This window comes from Saccopteryx leptura, chromosome 2, assembly GCF_036850995.1.
Source record: "Saccopteryx leptura isolate mSacLep1 chromosome 2, mSacLep1_pri_phased_curated, whole genome shotgun sequence".
NCBI classification, from domain to species: domain Eukaryota; kingdom Metazoa; phylum Chordata; class Mammalia; order Chiroptera; family Emballonuridae; genus Saccopteryx; species Saccopteryx leptura.
The window spans coordinates 266,570,408-266,587,296 of record NC_089504.1 but is presented as its reverse complement, the minus strand read 5'-3'; the positions used below and the strand labels follow the sequence as shown (position 1 = coordinate 266,587,296).

The window sequence follows — 16,889 nt, the reverse complement described above, 5'->3', positions numbered from 1 at the left end:
ACATGACTCCGAGGTTGAAGCAGGAGCCTTACAAGCTTCCGTGCTCTCGGTCCACAATATTGAGTCAGGGTGTTCTTCTTCAGGAATCTGGAATCTGTTGAATGACCCAAATCTTCCAGCAGCCAGTGAAGTGATTGTGTCCAATTGAACTGATATGCTTAATTCAACACTGTTGGAATAACTGATGAATATTTCAAATGTTTAAAAAAATACTGCTATCTCAGTTTTGTATTCTAATTGAATGGATATATTCTTGAATAAGTGGGTGACTGATGTTCAAAGACTACGTAATCCGGGATAACTTCAGCTAATGTCATGATTCACTAAATATAACAGTTCCTCCCATCTTGTGCAATGTTCTTATGGGGCAATATCTTGGGTCAAATTCAAAGGCAGCATCCTAAAGTATGGGCCAATTTGTATGAATAAAGTTCAAGGAGGCCACTGCTTAGGAATTCCTCATGAAGCTATCCAGTTTTATATTCATGTGTAAGGAAAGAGTTAACCAATTCTTTCATCTTGCTTTTTTTTCTAGATTCCAATAGAAAAATATCAGATTCCAGCAAAAGTGAAACATAAGAAATACAATTTATTCATTAAATATTTATTAGTACCTGCCTTATGTCAGAGTCAGATCCCAAATAAAACAGACAAGAATCTCACCCAGGTGGACCTTACATTATAAGTTATAAACACATTTTAAGAGGTGAAACTCATTAGTAATCAAAGAAATGCAAATAAAACAAAAAAGATACAGGTAGCTACAGCTAAAAGTTGCAAAATTCTCCATGTGGTAAAGAAGAGAAATGGGCATTCTCATCCTTTGGTGGTAGAAAGGTAAGTTGGCTTAAGATTTCTTTCTTGAAGAAAGGCTATTAAGCGTATATATTTGTCTCAATATCCTATGTATAGGGATTTATTTTAAGGGAATGACTGGAGACAAAAAAGTATTATGAAAAATTGTTCACTAAAGTGTTAGTTAAATTATATATGTTCAAATGATATATTCATAGTATATATGGTCCAGGTCCATTTTTTATACTTAAATAAATTTTAAACACAAATAATTTTACACTGTCTATAAATAGACAAGTTCCATATAGCACCCTATACCCACTTTCTCTATTATTAGTATCTTTCATTCGGATGATACATTTGTCCCAATTAATGAGCCAACATTGATATGACATTCACACTTCCTTATCTTTTACCTACTGGTGTCCTTTTTCTGTTCCAGGATCCCACAATACATTTAGCTGCCATGTCTCCTTAGGCTCCTCTTGGCTGTGACAGTTTCTCAGATTCCCCTTGTTTTTGATGACCCTGACAATTGTCAGGAGTACTGGTATAGTACTCTGCAGAATGTCCCTCGACTGGGATTTGTCTGAAGTTTTTCTTAGGAGTAGGCGGAGCTTATGGGTTTTGAGTAGGAAGACCACAGACATAAAATGCCACTCTCATCGTATCATATTGAGGGGACATGCTATCAACATAGCTCATCACTATTGACATTCATTTTGATCACCTGGCTGGGGTAGTGCTTGCCAGATTTCTCCACTGGAAAGGGATCCTTTGTCCTCTTTTCCATAATGTATCATACTTTCTCTGAGGAAGTCACTATACACAGTCCAAATTTGCAATGTAGGAAGTTATGCCCCACCTTCTTGAAGGTAAAAAGTAATACATAAATGATTTGAAATCCTTCAGGAGATATTTATCATCTCTGCTTCATTTATGGATATTTATTTTATACTTTGTATTCAGTAAATGCACTGTATACTAAAGTAGATGTTCAGTACGACCTAATGCCAAATTGTCCACTTTGTTGTTAAAATTGTTTTAGCACTTTCTAATTATCTGGCACTGAAAAATGCCCAGGATCATCTTATATATTCCTTACCATTATAATCAGTTATTTATCCAAAGAGTCCTGGTTCCTTCTTTTTAGAGACAAGATCTGCTGGGCATGTTTGCTGCTATTGGGATGACATTGCTTGTAGGTCCTCTCAGCTAACAGAGCAAGAAAATATGTGTTTGTGTGTGTGTACATGTAGCTGCATACAGGTCTACAAATAGATGCATACCCATATATCAATATGTGAATGTATATGTTCACACTTGTATGTATATGTATCTATCAGTATTTCTACATGTATCCATCTGTTTCTATATTGGGATGAACATCAATTCACACTGATGCCTCCAACTCTAGTCCATTACCATAGGGTATTTCTAGGCATCTCCCATTGTGTGTCTGTAACCTCGCACTCCAACAGTGGGAACCTGGCTTCACCATCCAGCATCCACTAATTAATTCTAGTCTTTTCAATATTAACTCTAAGCTCTATAGTAAAGGAAAAAGAAAGACTATAGTTCTTATGTAGTTTTTTTTTTTTTACTTTGAGTCTTACAGTCTCAATTCATTTCCATAGTTACTTTGGTCAGCACATCCTCCTCCCCCTCTTCAGTGAGGTTATTTCATATATTTGTAATGCTGTCAAATTCTCTGGCAGTCTACATTCTATCCTGGGATCCTCTGATCTCCTAGGTGTTATTTCAATTTGTAAATATTCTATGAGTTTTGACAAATGCATAATGTCATGTTATCTACCATTACAGTATCATATAAAATAGTTTCACTACACTAAAAAAAAATCCTATATTTCAGCTATTCAGCCCTCTTTTTCTCACAAATCCCTGGAAATCACTGATCTATTTACCATTTCTACAGTTTTGATATTTTCAGAATGTCATATAAGTTGAATCATACTGTATTATTACATCCTTCCACTGGATTCGTTCACTTAGCAATATACACTTAAGATTCATCCATGTTTTTCATGGAAGCTCCTTCTTTGTATGACTGAACAATATCCCATTGTATGGATGGACCACAGTTTGTTTATTTACCCAATCTTGGTTCCCTCCTATTTTCTGGTGACTATGAATAAATCTACTATGAATATTTACACGAAGGTTTATGTGTGACCTCAGTTTCTCAAATCATTTGAGAAAACATCCCAGGAGCATGATTTCTGGATGTAAGATAGGACTCTGCTTAGCTCTGTAGGAAACTCAAGTCCAATTTATTTTTCAGAAAAAAAATTCTACTCCTATGTATATTAAGAATAAAAACATAGCCTGACCAGGCAGTGGCGCAGTGGATAGAACATCGGACTGGGATGCGGAAGGACCCAGGTTCGAGACCCTGAGGTCGCAGGCTTGAGCGTGGGCTCATCTGGTTTGAGCAAAAAAAAAGCTCGCCAGCTTGGATTCAAGGTCGCTGATTCGAGCAAGGGGTTGCTTGGTCTACTGAAGGCCCGCGGTCAAAGCACATATGAGAAAGCAATCAATGAACAACTAAGGTGTCGCAGCAAAGAACTGATGATTGATGCTTCTCATCTCTCCGTTCCTGTCGGTCTGTCCCTATCTACCCCTCTCTCTGACTCTCTCTCTCTGTCCCTGTAAAAAAATAAAAAAATAAAACCCCAAAAAACTAAAAAAAAAAAACCAAACATAAACAATTTTTATGAGATTTATGACTGATTTTTATCTTTTTACTCACTTCTCTATTTCCCAAGGATTTTAAAAGTAATTCAAGCAAATAGCAACATGTATAATCAGTGAAAAGTTGACTTAAAAGAAGTGTTACATAGAGAATAACAGGAGTAAACCAAATCCAATAGTTACGGCTTGTTTATCTTGTTCCAGACCACCAGCTCCTGGCCAGCACATTCTCTGATTCTTGTGGGTGCTGAGACATCACATGTACCATTGCACTACAACGAGATTCTCTGTCCTTGCCCTAGCGCTGGCATTCCCCGACATTCTTTGCCAGCTCTGCAGGTCTCAGACTACTCAGGAGAAGTAAACGGGCCCTAGCGAGCATCTGGGAGACCCAGGTTCATGTCACTGCAGCTGCACCCCACTTCCAGTAGTGACCCTTCTGCTTTGTTTCTGAGACCCAACTTCTACCTCATCTTCTAGGTCCAGTCACCCGATTCCTGTCTTGTTTCTGGTCTAAGTGCCCTCGACTGTGCAAATCCATCAAGTATTTTTTAAAAAGGTCAGCCTCCAATTAAGCACGCCCTCAAATGACCTGGTTAGGAGAAGTCTGCCAGAAGACAGAAATCTGCACCACACCACCATACTCGGAGATGAACAAGACAATGGAGACAGCTCATTAAGTTTGGGAAAATAACATTGTCATTATCAATTGTTTTAATTTTCTAAGAAGGAGGAAATTTGGCATCTAATATTATATGAATGAAGCACCCAGGAAATAAATTAAATTAGACCGAATATGAATGGAGGTCAGTGACAACAGCAGCTTCATACCTTTATTGTGATGTTGACAAGCTAAACAATACTCCTCCTGCCTTTAAAGAAAATGTATGAATATTTTATGCCTGGTTATTTCTTTCTTTCTTTTGGGAATGACAGGTATAGAATCTGTTGTCAGTGTTGCCAAGAATCTTTTAAAAACAAATAGGGCTGCTGAATACTTATCTCTGTTAATACCGGGGATTATTTGCTCACCAATAAAATCCACGAGAAGAGACATGTCTTGCAGCCCAGACTCTTGGAAACATTACGGTTTCTTTTGATATCCTCACCTCCAGGGCATAAATTATTGATTTCGGGTGAAGCTACCTCATGGAGTTTGCCAACTGATGAGTAAAGCTTAGCTGCTTTGGTTTTATTTTTAGCATCATGTAGGAGATAAGAGAGAAATATGAACAACCCGTAGAAAAGGCAATCGCTGCGTTATTGTTTCAGATAACCTAATAATGATGGTTGAGTCTTAGGTGGCCTTCTCAGTTGACACTCATTTCTCCCCACTCTGCTGTTTTTTACTGGGCCCTTTGGGTATGAAATGCCCATGTCTTAGATAAATAAACCCAATATCTAAAATGACCAACTGGATCAAATCGCATCAAGCTTTCAGGAAGGGCATCTTTCTACTCTCTAATTAAATAGCAGGGCATTGCTCTTGGCGAAGAGTCTAAAGCTAAGGAATTGTTTGTGCTTGCAGTACTTCCTCTTAAACAGGGAACGTTTCAGAGGACAGATGGGAAGGCTAGCCTTTACTGAGCAGGAGAGGGTCGGGAGTAACTATGTACAACAACTTCTAGGCAGCACCTTGCATCCAAGGAAAGCATATTTAAAAGCCATCCTTATTTGCAACAATGCTGGGAAAAGGGAAGTCATTATCAACACCCTCGATCTTTAAATGAGATGAGCAGAGGTCTGTTCTAATTATTCTGTAGTGACAAACACTGCAAACTGGTTAAAGAATGTGTTATCTATACACCAGAAATTAAGGTGCTGACAAACAGATAAACAAAAACAGTGAGAGCACACCAACTGAGCAAATAAACACGACATTCTCCATCGGCCTCCCAATCCACTCATTATTCATGCCACATCTCCACGCTTGGCTTGCACGACTCCTTCGGCTTGAAATCCATTTCCAGACTTTATCTGTCAATGAACACTTGCTTTAGTTCAAGGCCCTGCCGCAATGCCAGCTCTCTGCGACTCTCCCCAGATCTCTCCCAGTCAGGGTTCGCCATTGCATTCTTGTTCTCCCCAAAGACTTCATTAGGGCCACTGTTAGGGACTTACTGCGCATGTATCTGCCTCCCCTTCAGTTTCCTGAATTACAGCTGTGCTTTGTCAAGCCTTACATTCCTTCAGTGCCCAGACAATGCCAGCTGACACTGAGAACTGAGCACATTGAAACAGGGATCTATTCAAGAGGTATGTTGTACCAGAGCCCTAAGAGTGTGTGCTTCCTGTCACGCAGTCAGTTCGGTGCACTAGTATGGAAAAGGGAAAGAAAAAGCCACTTGACATGGGATTTCAATCCTGTTCTGCTATGCCTCTCTTTTTGGATTATTATAGTAGTTGCTCCAAAAACCACCTTCAATTCATTGATTTCTGTATCTGTTGAGTCTACACTTTAATCCTGCTCTTTCTTTTTTGGAAGAATGAAGTGTACTATGATGATATATCTTTGTTCAAGGGGACTAGGTTTTAACTCTGACTTAAAACCAGAAGAATGCTGTGCCTTAACCTTGCTTCCACCCTAAAATAGCAACTAATCCCAGAAACAAACCCAGGTGTCCTTTAGTAACAACAGTAATCACCGTAATTTGTGTCGGGCTTTGTGTTTACAAAGCACTTTTGTGGGTATGCTTTTGTTCTCATAACATTCCGTCCCTGAATCAGGAACTTTGCTTCTATTCAACATCTGAAACTTAGAAGGCTGATTCTACAATACCCCATCCTTAGAGAATTAAACTCAACTCCTGTGCGACTCTCAAACAAATTACCACAGCGCCAGAAGAATCGGTAAGACCTTGAATGTGCCTGGCTCATGTAACACAAAAATGCTAGCTGGACAGAGGACGTCTCCAAGATCAATGAGGTGGTAGCATCCTTCCGTCCCATTCCTTCTGTGCCACAACCAACAGAATAAAAGATAATGACACCACCCACCAAAACCCCTACTCACATGAGCTGTTATTCCCTTGAGAAACTAAAAGGTTCACGTGGATTGTGTCTGGGATTCTGGTGCTATTCCTCTATCTGGAAGAACCCAAGGCTGCTGTCCACATCATATGCACGAGAGAGTAGGAAGTGAGAATGAGAACACTGAGTTAGATGCAGAAGACCTTTGGGGATGAGTTGTGTGCTAAGTGATGTCTACGAAGATGCTCTGGGAAGAGGCTTCTCTTGTCTGTATCAGATATTCTCAGGACCACTCTCTCTTCAGTTTGGTTTGGGAACCCTCCGTCCTCTAGATTTTCCCCAACTGGGAATTATGTCCTGCATATCCAGACCTCCCCCTACAGCCCACTGCAGCCCCAGCCTGGGCTCAAGTCCAACATGCACCTGGAGGGAAGGAGGAGAGGGAAGAGGTGCTTGGCAAAGCTGGTCTCTTTGTAATGTCAGCTTGTATATTTTACCTTACTCTCAACAGAACGAGAAATGTTTAAATGACTTGGGAAATTGGGACAACTCAAAGTCACAGACTTTTGCCTTATTTGGTTTCTAAAAATAATTACCCGACCTTCCATTTGAGGACAAACACTCAAAGATAAACAGTCATTCCTAAGATCACAAGGAACAACCTTTAAACAGAAAAGTCAGTTTGCTGGTATATTAGCTGCTCTAGAGAGTCGGTGAATAGGTAAACACGGTCATGTTTGTTCAAGAGAAGAGTTTCAACTGACTCTTAGAGGGTTCTTAATTATGAGAACATCTTTATGGGAATGTATACATCTTGGTATAATGAACTTACAGTGTTCATTCACATGCATTTTATTCCTCACAGACTCTAATAATGAGTGTGATATGGTGATTGTGGTCTTGAACACTCAGTTTTCCCTATGACCTGCAGTGACGAACGGAATTGCAGACTATTCTCTGGTTTAAGGCTGTCAATCAATCCAGCGCTTTGGAGAACACTAGCCCCCTACCCAGGACTGCTTCAACCACATGTATTCTGTGGCTCAGAGACATGTCCCGGTTTTCACCAGCTGGACACCACTGCTCCAAGGAGAACTCTCATAGTTTCTGCAGCATTTCCTCTTATCAAACATACCTCCTAATCTCCAAGTCTCCATTTCTGCAGCTAGATGTTCTGGCTGGATTTTATTGGAAATGTAACACACTGGAAATAAGTATGGAAGCTCTTACAAACTCGACAGGCAAAAGGGGGGTGTAGTCATAACTACAGCTTCATACTACTCTCCTTTCCCACTAAAGCACATTAGGACCACTTTTTATTTTGCCATTTGATTGTACTCAGGAGCTGGTGACTGATACCAGGATGTTTCAAATTAGTCTTCACTTCTGTGCATAAGTATAAAATCAAAAGTGCAGCTGCCCATATGTGTCATCTGATAGAAAAGAATCTTCTCACTTATACAAATATGTCTGGAAATAGTGAATCAAAAACCATTGCAGCCTGACCAGGAGGTGGCGCAGTGGATAAAGCGTCGGACTGGGATACGGAAGACCCAGGTTCGAGACCCTGAGCTCACCAGCTTGAGTGAGGGCTCATCTGGTGTGAGCAAAAAAAAAAAAAAAAAAAAAAAGCTCACCAGCTTGGATCCAAGGTCGCTGGCTTGAGCAAGGGGTCACTCAGTCTGCTGAAAGCCCATGGTCAGGGCACACATGAGAAAGCAATCAATGAACAACTAAGGTGTTGCAACGAAAAACTGATGATTGATGTTTCTCATCTCTCTCTGTTCCTGTCTGTCCCTATCTATCCCTCTCTCTGTCTCTCGCTCTGTCTCTGAAAAAAAAAAAAAACAAACAACAAAAAACCAAAAAACCCCAAACCATTGCAATACATGTAAATCTAGGAAATACCAACAACAACAACAAAAAACCCAAAACGAATACACAGACAAAAACCCACCATGAAATGATTTATTAACTCCTGTGGGAGGTCAGCCCAAGAATGACAAACGTTTATCAAAGAAAACAAGATAATGTTTTAAGTCCAGAGGAAGGGAGAGTACTTCAAAACTGAAGCCGGAATGTCTTTATTTGTCAAGATACTTACTTTGGAGAAACCAAGGGGGCTGGACATTGCCAAGACTGGAGTAATTTACCTGTAAATTATTCATATGTAGAGGCATTAACCTGCATGAAGTGAAGCTAATGACCCTTCAGCTTCCTCTTAACTACTTTCTGTTAAGTTTTGAACTGAAGATATTTAAGAAAAAATTGAGGATATTTAAAATAATGAGAAAATGACATCATCCTATTTACATTATTGACTTCAAAATAATCAAAATTGGAGTTTTGTTATTATTATCTTCCTTTAAAAAAATTTAAATTATACAAACATTTTCTTTATACAGTTAATAACATTAAAATAATTAAAAATTCCCTTTTACCAACACATTCAATTCTGTCTCATTCTTCTTGATGCCAGAAACTGTGCTAAGAGTTTGCAGGCACATCTTATTTAATTTTCACAATTTCCTGCTAAAGTGGGTTCAATTACTATCCCCATTTTGCAAGGAATCAGCCTTGGCATGCTTATATCCCCCATCAACACAAGTACCCACCCTTAGCAGCTCTGGACATGTTCATCCAGGTTTTTGTTTTGAGTCTATGTATAGACTTGGAGCACAATTTAGCAGAATCGCAGAATTTCTCTCTCTCTCTCTCTTTCTCTTTCCATATGTTCTGTTTTATTTAAAAAAATCCTTAAATGGTATCATACTATACATAGCCATGCTACAACTTGCATTTCCCCATAACAACTCACAGAACTCGAAGTCATTCTATAGAATTGCTGTCTACCATGCTACAGCTAGACCATTTTCCCATTGACGAACACTAAGGTTCTTTTCAATTTTTTACTGATAGAAACAGCACTGCAGGGAGGCGTCTTGGCCAAGCTTCCTCAAACACACAGGCAGCTGCTTGGGTGAGTACCAAGATGTGGAAGTGCTGGGTCATGGGTGTACGTGTTTAAATTTTAATAGATTCTGACAAATTGTCCTCTGAGCTGTTTACCACTAGTATGTGAATACATATTTTCCCACAACCATGCCAAAATACGATATTATCAAACTTGAAATTTTTGCCAGTCTAAAGGATCATGTTTTAATTTGCATTTCCCTGACTCCAATGAAAGATGTGTTAGGCAATACCATCCAGATTGATCACTAAACAGTCAAGTCAGAAGTAAAAGTAGGACAACATAAAGATGTATATATTATTTTACTTTAAAAACATAAACGTGCATTTCTTCTCCTCTATTTTGATGTAGAAACAATGTGCCCTTAAGTGAGGAAACATTGACTGGAGCTCCGTACACCCCCGGCATTAACCACAACCTTAACAACGCACATCTACGTTCTCAGGTGACTACAGAGACCTTGTGAAATAATCTGAGTGCAAAGTTGAACTTAATGGTGAGCTTTCTGTATGTACTGTGCCTTCATCAAGACTTCCTAAAGCATTAACTTCATTTTTATAGAAACAGTTCCCTTTCTACAATTGTGTTTCATTGGTGTATATATTACTTAACTAAATCGCGTAATTACAATGACATCCAACCAGTATAAACAGGTTTGGGAACGATCACACTGGTGCTTGGAAAACATACAATTTACGGAGGGAGCAAAAGCGCAGAGGTGTTCCAGAGAGGAGCCCACCAGCCACTGAGGGAGCACGCCTCTGGCTGCAGTCAGCATCTTTCGGAGAGAAATTTCTGGGTCTTCTAATGCAGCGAGTTGGGTAGGAGAGCATGCTCTGTACTAGGGATGTGGGACATCTTTTCTTGTGCTTCTTGCCCAATACCCTCTGCCGTGAACCATCTGTTCATTTCATTTACCTATTTTCCTAATGGATTATCTTTCCTTTGGCATTCTATGTCATAAATATTTTCTCCCAGGCTGTTGCCTATTTATTAACTACTTTTTTTTGGTACTTATTGTTTTACAGAGGTACTTAATTTTGATCTAATGAAATAAGCCACTTTTGTTTCTCCAGAGTTTTGGCTTTCTATGTCTTATTTGAGAAAGCCTCCCTTTGCTAAGATTCTAAACATATCCTGTGTTTTCTTCTAACACTTCAATAAGTTCTGTTATTCCCAGGTTCCAAAGGAAGAACTTGAAGTTCGGAAGCTTTAAACATTTAAAATGAGAAGCCTAGAAATGATGAAGCCAGGACCCACATTTCTGTTTGTCCATGTTTATCTCCAACTCACACCATGTTCTTTAAGAAGGAATTCAAGTCTGAAATAAACGCACATCTCTGTATTGAGAGTATGTAAATGGCTGACATAGATGATTCATCGTCAGCCTCAGAAAACCAGCATGAATCTCCTCCACCCACAGAAACTATGGCCAAAGGGCCCAAGTGACAGGAGATCTAAAAATCCCACTCATAAAATAAGTCATGGGGATAAGGAATATATCGATAACATCGTAACAACTATGCATAGTGATGGGTGGGTACTAGATCTATTGTGGTGACCACTTTGAAAGGTATGTAAATGTAGAATCACTATGTTGCACAACTGAAACTAATGTAATACCGTATGTCAATTATAAATAAAAATAAATTAATAAAAAATCTAACCCCTTTAGTAGTGAGTGTTTTGTTATCCCTTTGAGTGAGGATGTACACAAATGTTCGTACTACTCAAAGGGCTAAAAAAATACTACCGAGACAACTACTAGGTCTAGCTACTCTTACTCATTCCTGCATCCATCCATTCAAGCACACAAACATATAGTGAACACCTAATATATCCCAGGCAACGCTCCTGAGCTCCACACCCTCATTCTTGCCCTTTGCTAGACTTCTCCACGTAGAAATTCTGCAAGTTCCTAAAGCTTTGCTGACTCAAAACCAACCTCTCCATTCACAATGTTCCTTGAATTGTGGTCGTTTAGATCACGCACCTTCTAACTCAGGGGTCCCCAAACTTTTTACACAGGGGGCCAGTTCACTGTCCCTCAGACCGTTAGAGGGCCAGACTATAAAAACAACTATGAACAAATCCCTATGCACACTGCACATATCTTATTTTAAAGTAAAAAAACAAAATGAGAACAAATACAATATTTAAAATAAAGAACAAGTAAATTTAAATCAACAAACTGACCAGTATTTCAATGGGAACTATGCTCCTCTCACCGACCACCAATGAAACAGGTGCCCCTTAAGGAAGTGCGGTGGGGGCCGGATAAATGGCCTCAGGGGGCTGCATGCGGCCCGCGGGCCGTAGTTTGGGGACCCCTGTTCTAACTGCTACCAGAAAGTGACCTCCCTAGGGTGGAATTTATGTCTGAAGTCCCTCTGTGTCCTCCTCCACAACACAGACCCCAAGACCCTGGTAGTACTGGTGTCCTGTTACTGCACCTATAACACTGTGTGCACTTGATGGCTTAACTTTCTTTTTTGTGGACTACCACACTGTGATCTTTTTAAGGGCGGGCAAGAGTGAATAAGGAGTAATGAAGGATGGAAGGAAGGAAGGAACACTTTGTATTTTCAGCAAACACAATCTTCCAAGTGATTCCATCATTTCCTTGAAGTTGCTATTTATTCTAACTACCACCAGTCACCTTTCCAGAGGGGTCACAATCTTGGTGTCACCATTCTATCCCAATTCTTCTGTTTTTTGTTAATATCTATAATAAGCTTCCGCTATTGCAGCCCAGCCCACAGCTTTACTATCCTCCCTGCTACCACCTCGGTTCAGGCTCATCGTTTCTTGCAGAAACTATTACGAACGCTCTGCTACCTGGGCACCCCACACCAGTTCATATACACCTGCTGCTGCCTCGTAATCCCTGCCGAATCATAATCGCATTATGACAAGCTCCTGCTGAGAAACTTCAAAGGCTCCCCTTTAATCCATGGAATTAATCGCAGACCACTCAGCTGGACCCTGAGGCTTTCTATATATTACCCCATCCACATTTTGATTTAATTTCCCACTGCCATCCCGCTGCCATGTTCTCTTCTTCCCTCTTACTCCCCAATCAAACAGGACTATGGGCTTTTCATTACACCTGTTTCGCGTTTTCCAGTTCTGTTACCTCTGCCTGGGACACTCATCCTCACGCTATCCTTCGGGGCCCACGGGAAATACCAGCTCTTTTCTGAAGTGGGGTCTGACATCCCAACAGACAGATCACTGCCTCCTGTGACATCAGTAGCACTTGGTAAAGCCTCCTTGGTTGAAATCCATCCTATCCTGTTTTATTTACAGTCACTTGGTGCTTACCTCATCCATGGCCACACAAGTATCTGAAGGTGAAGGTCGGCGGTGTCCCTGTTTTCCCAGGCTTCTGCAGTCCAGTACAGAGCCTTGTACACAGAGGCAGTCAATAAAATATCTGTTCGACTGAACTCTTCTCTCAACGTTTCTGTAAGCTCCTCGAGGACAGTGGCTTCAAGTACAAGTACCCTATGTCTCCCAACCAATGAGGGCCTTATGCAGAAAAGCTGCTCAAAACGTACTTGTTTAAATAATTTTACAGTTCCAGTGCAAGGTTTTTCAAAAAGCCATAACACTGGCATGAACCTAAAGTATTCATTTAGAAATCTCCCACCGACTAAAGGAAAAAGGAAAGAAACACTGACTCTAGCATCCTTTATCCTTCTGTTTTATACAATAAAGCCTAACCCTTATTAGGTGATTATCACATACCAGACATTGCACGCAGAGTCGTACAACGCACATCCCCTGTAATCATCTCACCAGCAACAAGTGAGTGGCAGAGCAGGGACTTGAATCCAGGCAGTTTCTCCCTCCCGACCCCACGGTTGTCACCATCACGTCATCCTGCCTTGGTTATGTTTGCTGAGCCCCTTAATTTCAACAGTTTGAGTAAAAAGAAAGAAGAAATTTTAAATATTTCAACCTACATCTTGAAGTCATTCTTTGAAACCTAAAAACTTCTTGACTCTTAAATTGTTTGAATGCAGTAAAAATCAAGAACTGTAAAATCTATTTCATCCATCTTCCAATGTAAGCTTCCAATTTATGAGGCCAGCAGTTTTCTCAAGCAACATGCATGGTCAATACCTGATTACGCATCCCAAAGGACAGAGTAAGTGACAAGGATGACATACTCCCAGATGGCTGAAAATCACTTAATTTTGGAAAACCGGCTTGGAGTCTCAGGATCAAAGAGACCCATTGACTCTCCATTCTCCATAGAAGTCTTTACAGACTTGAAAACTCCTGCTGGGGGCCGGGACTCTGATTGGTGGACAGAGCAAAGGGCTGTGTGTTTGTCACAGACGATCCACAAGTACCTAAGACCAGACATGTCTCTCTCTTTGAATCTTTGAATCCCCAGTCAGGCTGCAGAGTAAAGCACTAAGGAAGACTCTCACCACAGCGCTGCAGAAGAACACACTAGTGCCGAGCAGGGGATAGATGATGGAACTAAAAGAAAAGGGGAAATGTTGCCTGACCTGTGGTGGCGCAGTGGATAAAGCGTCGACCTGGAAATGCTGAGGTCGCCGGTTCAAAACCCTGGGCTTGCCTGGTCAAGGCACATATGGGAGTTGATGCTTCCAGCTCCTCCCCCCTTCTCTCTCTCTGTTTCTCTCTCTCCCTCTCTCTAAAAATGAATAAATAAAAAAATTAAAAAAATAAAGAAAAGGGGAAATGTTGAATTGGCCTAAATAGATGAGAGCACATTGAGAGAAAACTCACAAGCTGAAAGACAAAGGTCATTCCTTCCCTGAGGTTTCCGAAATACAAGCAAGGGAGACAGGGATGGACACGGGTCATCAGATCCAAGAAACACCACTCTCTGACGGGTCACCAGTGGCTTTAGCCTCTAATGGAACTATTCTTTTTAAAATATTATTATTAAAGATGAAATTCACAAATCAAGCCGAAATTATACCAAACAAGGAGAAACTGATTTTCAGTAAAATAAAGTAGAAAAATGACTACCAACACATCAATTACTCATGTCTTCTATTTATCTATTTAGGGTAAAAAAAATAATGTGTAAAGTCTGATACTACTAACATCCACTATTAAAGGCAGAGCTACCTTTTTCCAGATTTAAGTGTTAAAGTTAAAATACTCCACAGGCATGATGAATCTCTGTGACTTATGTGATACTTTAAAACCCAAATCCCATTTTTGAAGCAAAATTTTATTATAAAGTATTTTCACTCCTTTAAAGTGAACTAAAATACACGGTTGTTGGTACGTCAGTATGTTGAATTGTAGGCTAGGTGTTCAGAAAGGAATAGAGAAAAAAGAAGTAGCCCATTATGCTCATTAGGGTATCGTGAAAAATGACAGCTTTAAATGGTCACAAGCACTGGGGAATGTTCTGTCAACTCCCTCTGCTAGAGCAGAAATCCTAAAAACAAAGCACGTAGCAGAACAAAGAGATTAAGTTGCAAATCTAGTATATGTGCCACTGAAGTGAGCACAGGAGTTTAAGTTGAGTGAAAATATTTTATGACATTGCTTCTTAAAATACATTCATTCAAATGTGAAAAAAAGCACATAATTAATCCCAAAATAAAACATAAAGGCAATTTTGCTCACAACTGAGTAAATGCATATTCTTAACAATTTGTAAGCTCTTCTAAGAAATCAGCTAACATGACAATTAATTAAATGTTTTTTATAGAGATGGAATATTAAATTGGAACACGTATATTGGTTCATATAAAAGAAAATGGTTCCTAACATTTTAAAAATTATATTTATAAAATTAAATTTAATGGGGTGACATTGACCAATATGAGTACATAGGTTTCAGGTAAACATTTCTGTAGCATTTGAACTGTTGATTATGTCGTCTGTTCATCACCCACTACAATTCTCACATTAACCCAAAACCCACAGTCCCTTTAATATTACAAATGTAAAATACCATTTTGATAGAGACCTACATTAAAAGTACATTATTTTCCTTTGACAGGCAACTTCCCCAACACACTACATGCCCAGAATAATGAAACTTAGCCATTCACCCTGACCCGGGTAAGAGTTAAAGGAGGTGGAGAAAAAGAAAAGAAAAGAATGGTCCTTTCCCATAAATCTCAACCCTACTTCATGCTTTTTCCTTTCAATTTAACCATTTTACAACACTAATAATTTGGCTATTGTTTCCCCTGGAGCATTCTCTATCAAGATTAAAGAAGGGCTTATTCAGGAACAAACAGGATACAGGAGTCATGGTGAGACTTCCAGGCAAGCTATAAATAGCAACAGCATTCTCAAGAAACCTTGTGCCCAGTGTTTAAGTTGCCATTTAAACGTGCAGTACAGATCGTATTACAATGGTGTCACCAAAACGCGTTGTTAGATGAGAAAGTCAATTCTTACCAAGTTTTCTTGATTCCTGGCTGCTATTTTCTGCTCCTCTTCTGCCCCATTTTTCATGTATTTGACCTCTTCCACCGGTTTGATCCTATACTCATCTGAGTGCCAAAAAAAGAAAAGACATTTTATAACTTTTGTACAGTGGTAGGAAAGTGTCAGTGAGAAATACGGCTGATAGTGTATGGTGTTAGAACCTCTCCCTGCGCCCTTTTGATGGGGTTCATTTGAAACCGTCTGGATTAAGCTTCGCCAGCCTCTTTTTATGAGGCACTTTCCTCTGTCTACTGGGGAAAGCTCAGCACCATGAAGACAGCTAAGGCCAGGGGCACTGCCTGGCCCCTTCACAGACAGCAAGTGGTGGCAGAGGACGCAGGCTGTCCCATCTCTACAAGTATCTGGAATCCGCACACAGTAGGACATAGCTCACCATGGTCTAAGGAAGAGGCTTTCTCCTTAGGAACTAATATTTCCCTTCTAAGAAGATGAGTTCAAACTGCTGATGAGTTTTCAGCAGTTCATTCACACCTTAATTTCTCTCTTTTGGAAAAACAAAGTGCTGTTTATAACTAAAGAGTTTAACTGATCAACAAATATATATAAACATTGGGAAATGAATTTTTCCTTTAAAATTTTATATTTATTGATTTTAGAGAGAGAGGAAAGGGGGAGAGAGAGAGAGAAATAATGATTTCTTGTTCTACTTATTTATGTATTCAATGGTTGATTCTTGTATGTGTCCTGACTGAGGATCAAACCCACAACCTTAGTATAATATATATCGGGATGATGGCTCTAACCGAGTTACCTAGCCAAGAATATTGTCCTTCCTTCCTTCCTTCCTTCCTTCCTTCCTTCCTTCCTTCCTTCCTTCCTTCCTTCCTTCCTTCCTTCCTTCCTCCCTCCCTCCCTCCCTCCCTCCCTCCCTCCCTCCCTCCCTCCCTCCCTTCCTTCCTTCCTTTCCTTCCTCCCTCCAACCGAGTTACCTAGCCAAGAATATTGTCCTTCCTTCCTTCCTTCCTTCCTTCCTTCC

The 16,889-nt window shown here is 39.9% G+C and overlaps 1 protein-coding gene across 1 annotated transcript in view; it reads right to left on the bottom strand.

Annotated features, from left to right (window-relative positions):
- The window catches only part of C2H1orf21 (chromosome 2 C1orf21 homolog), a 206,850-nt gene that overhangs the window by 84,384 nt on the left and 105,577 nt on the right, over window positions 1-16,889 (bottom strand). Inside the window, exon 3 of the mRNA XM_066361712.1 lies at window positions 15,863-15,957. Coding sequence (XP_066217809.1) covers window positions 15,863-15,957 — 95 coding nt within the window. The remainder of the gene's footprint in view (window positions 1-15,862; window positions 15,958-16,889) is intronic.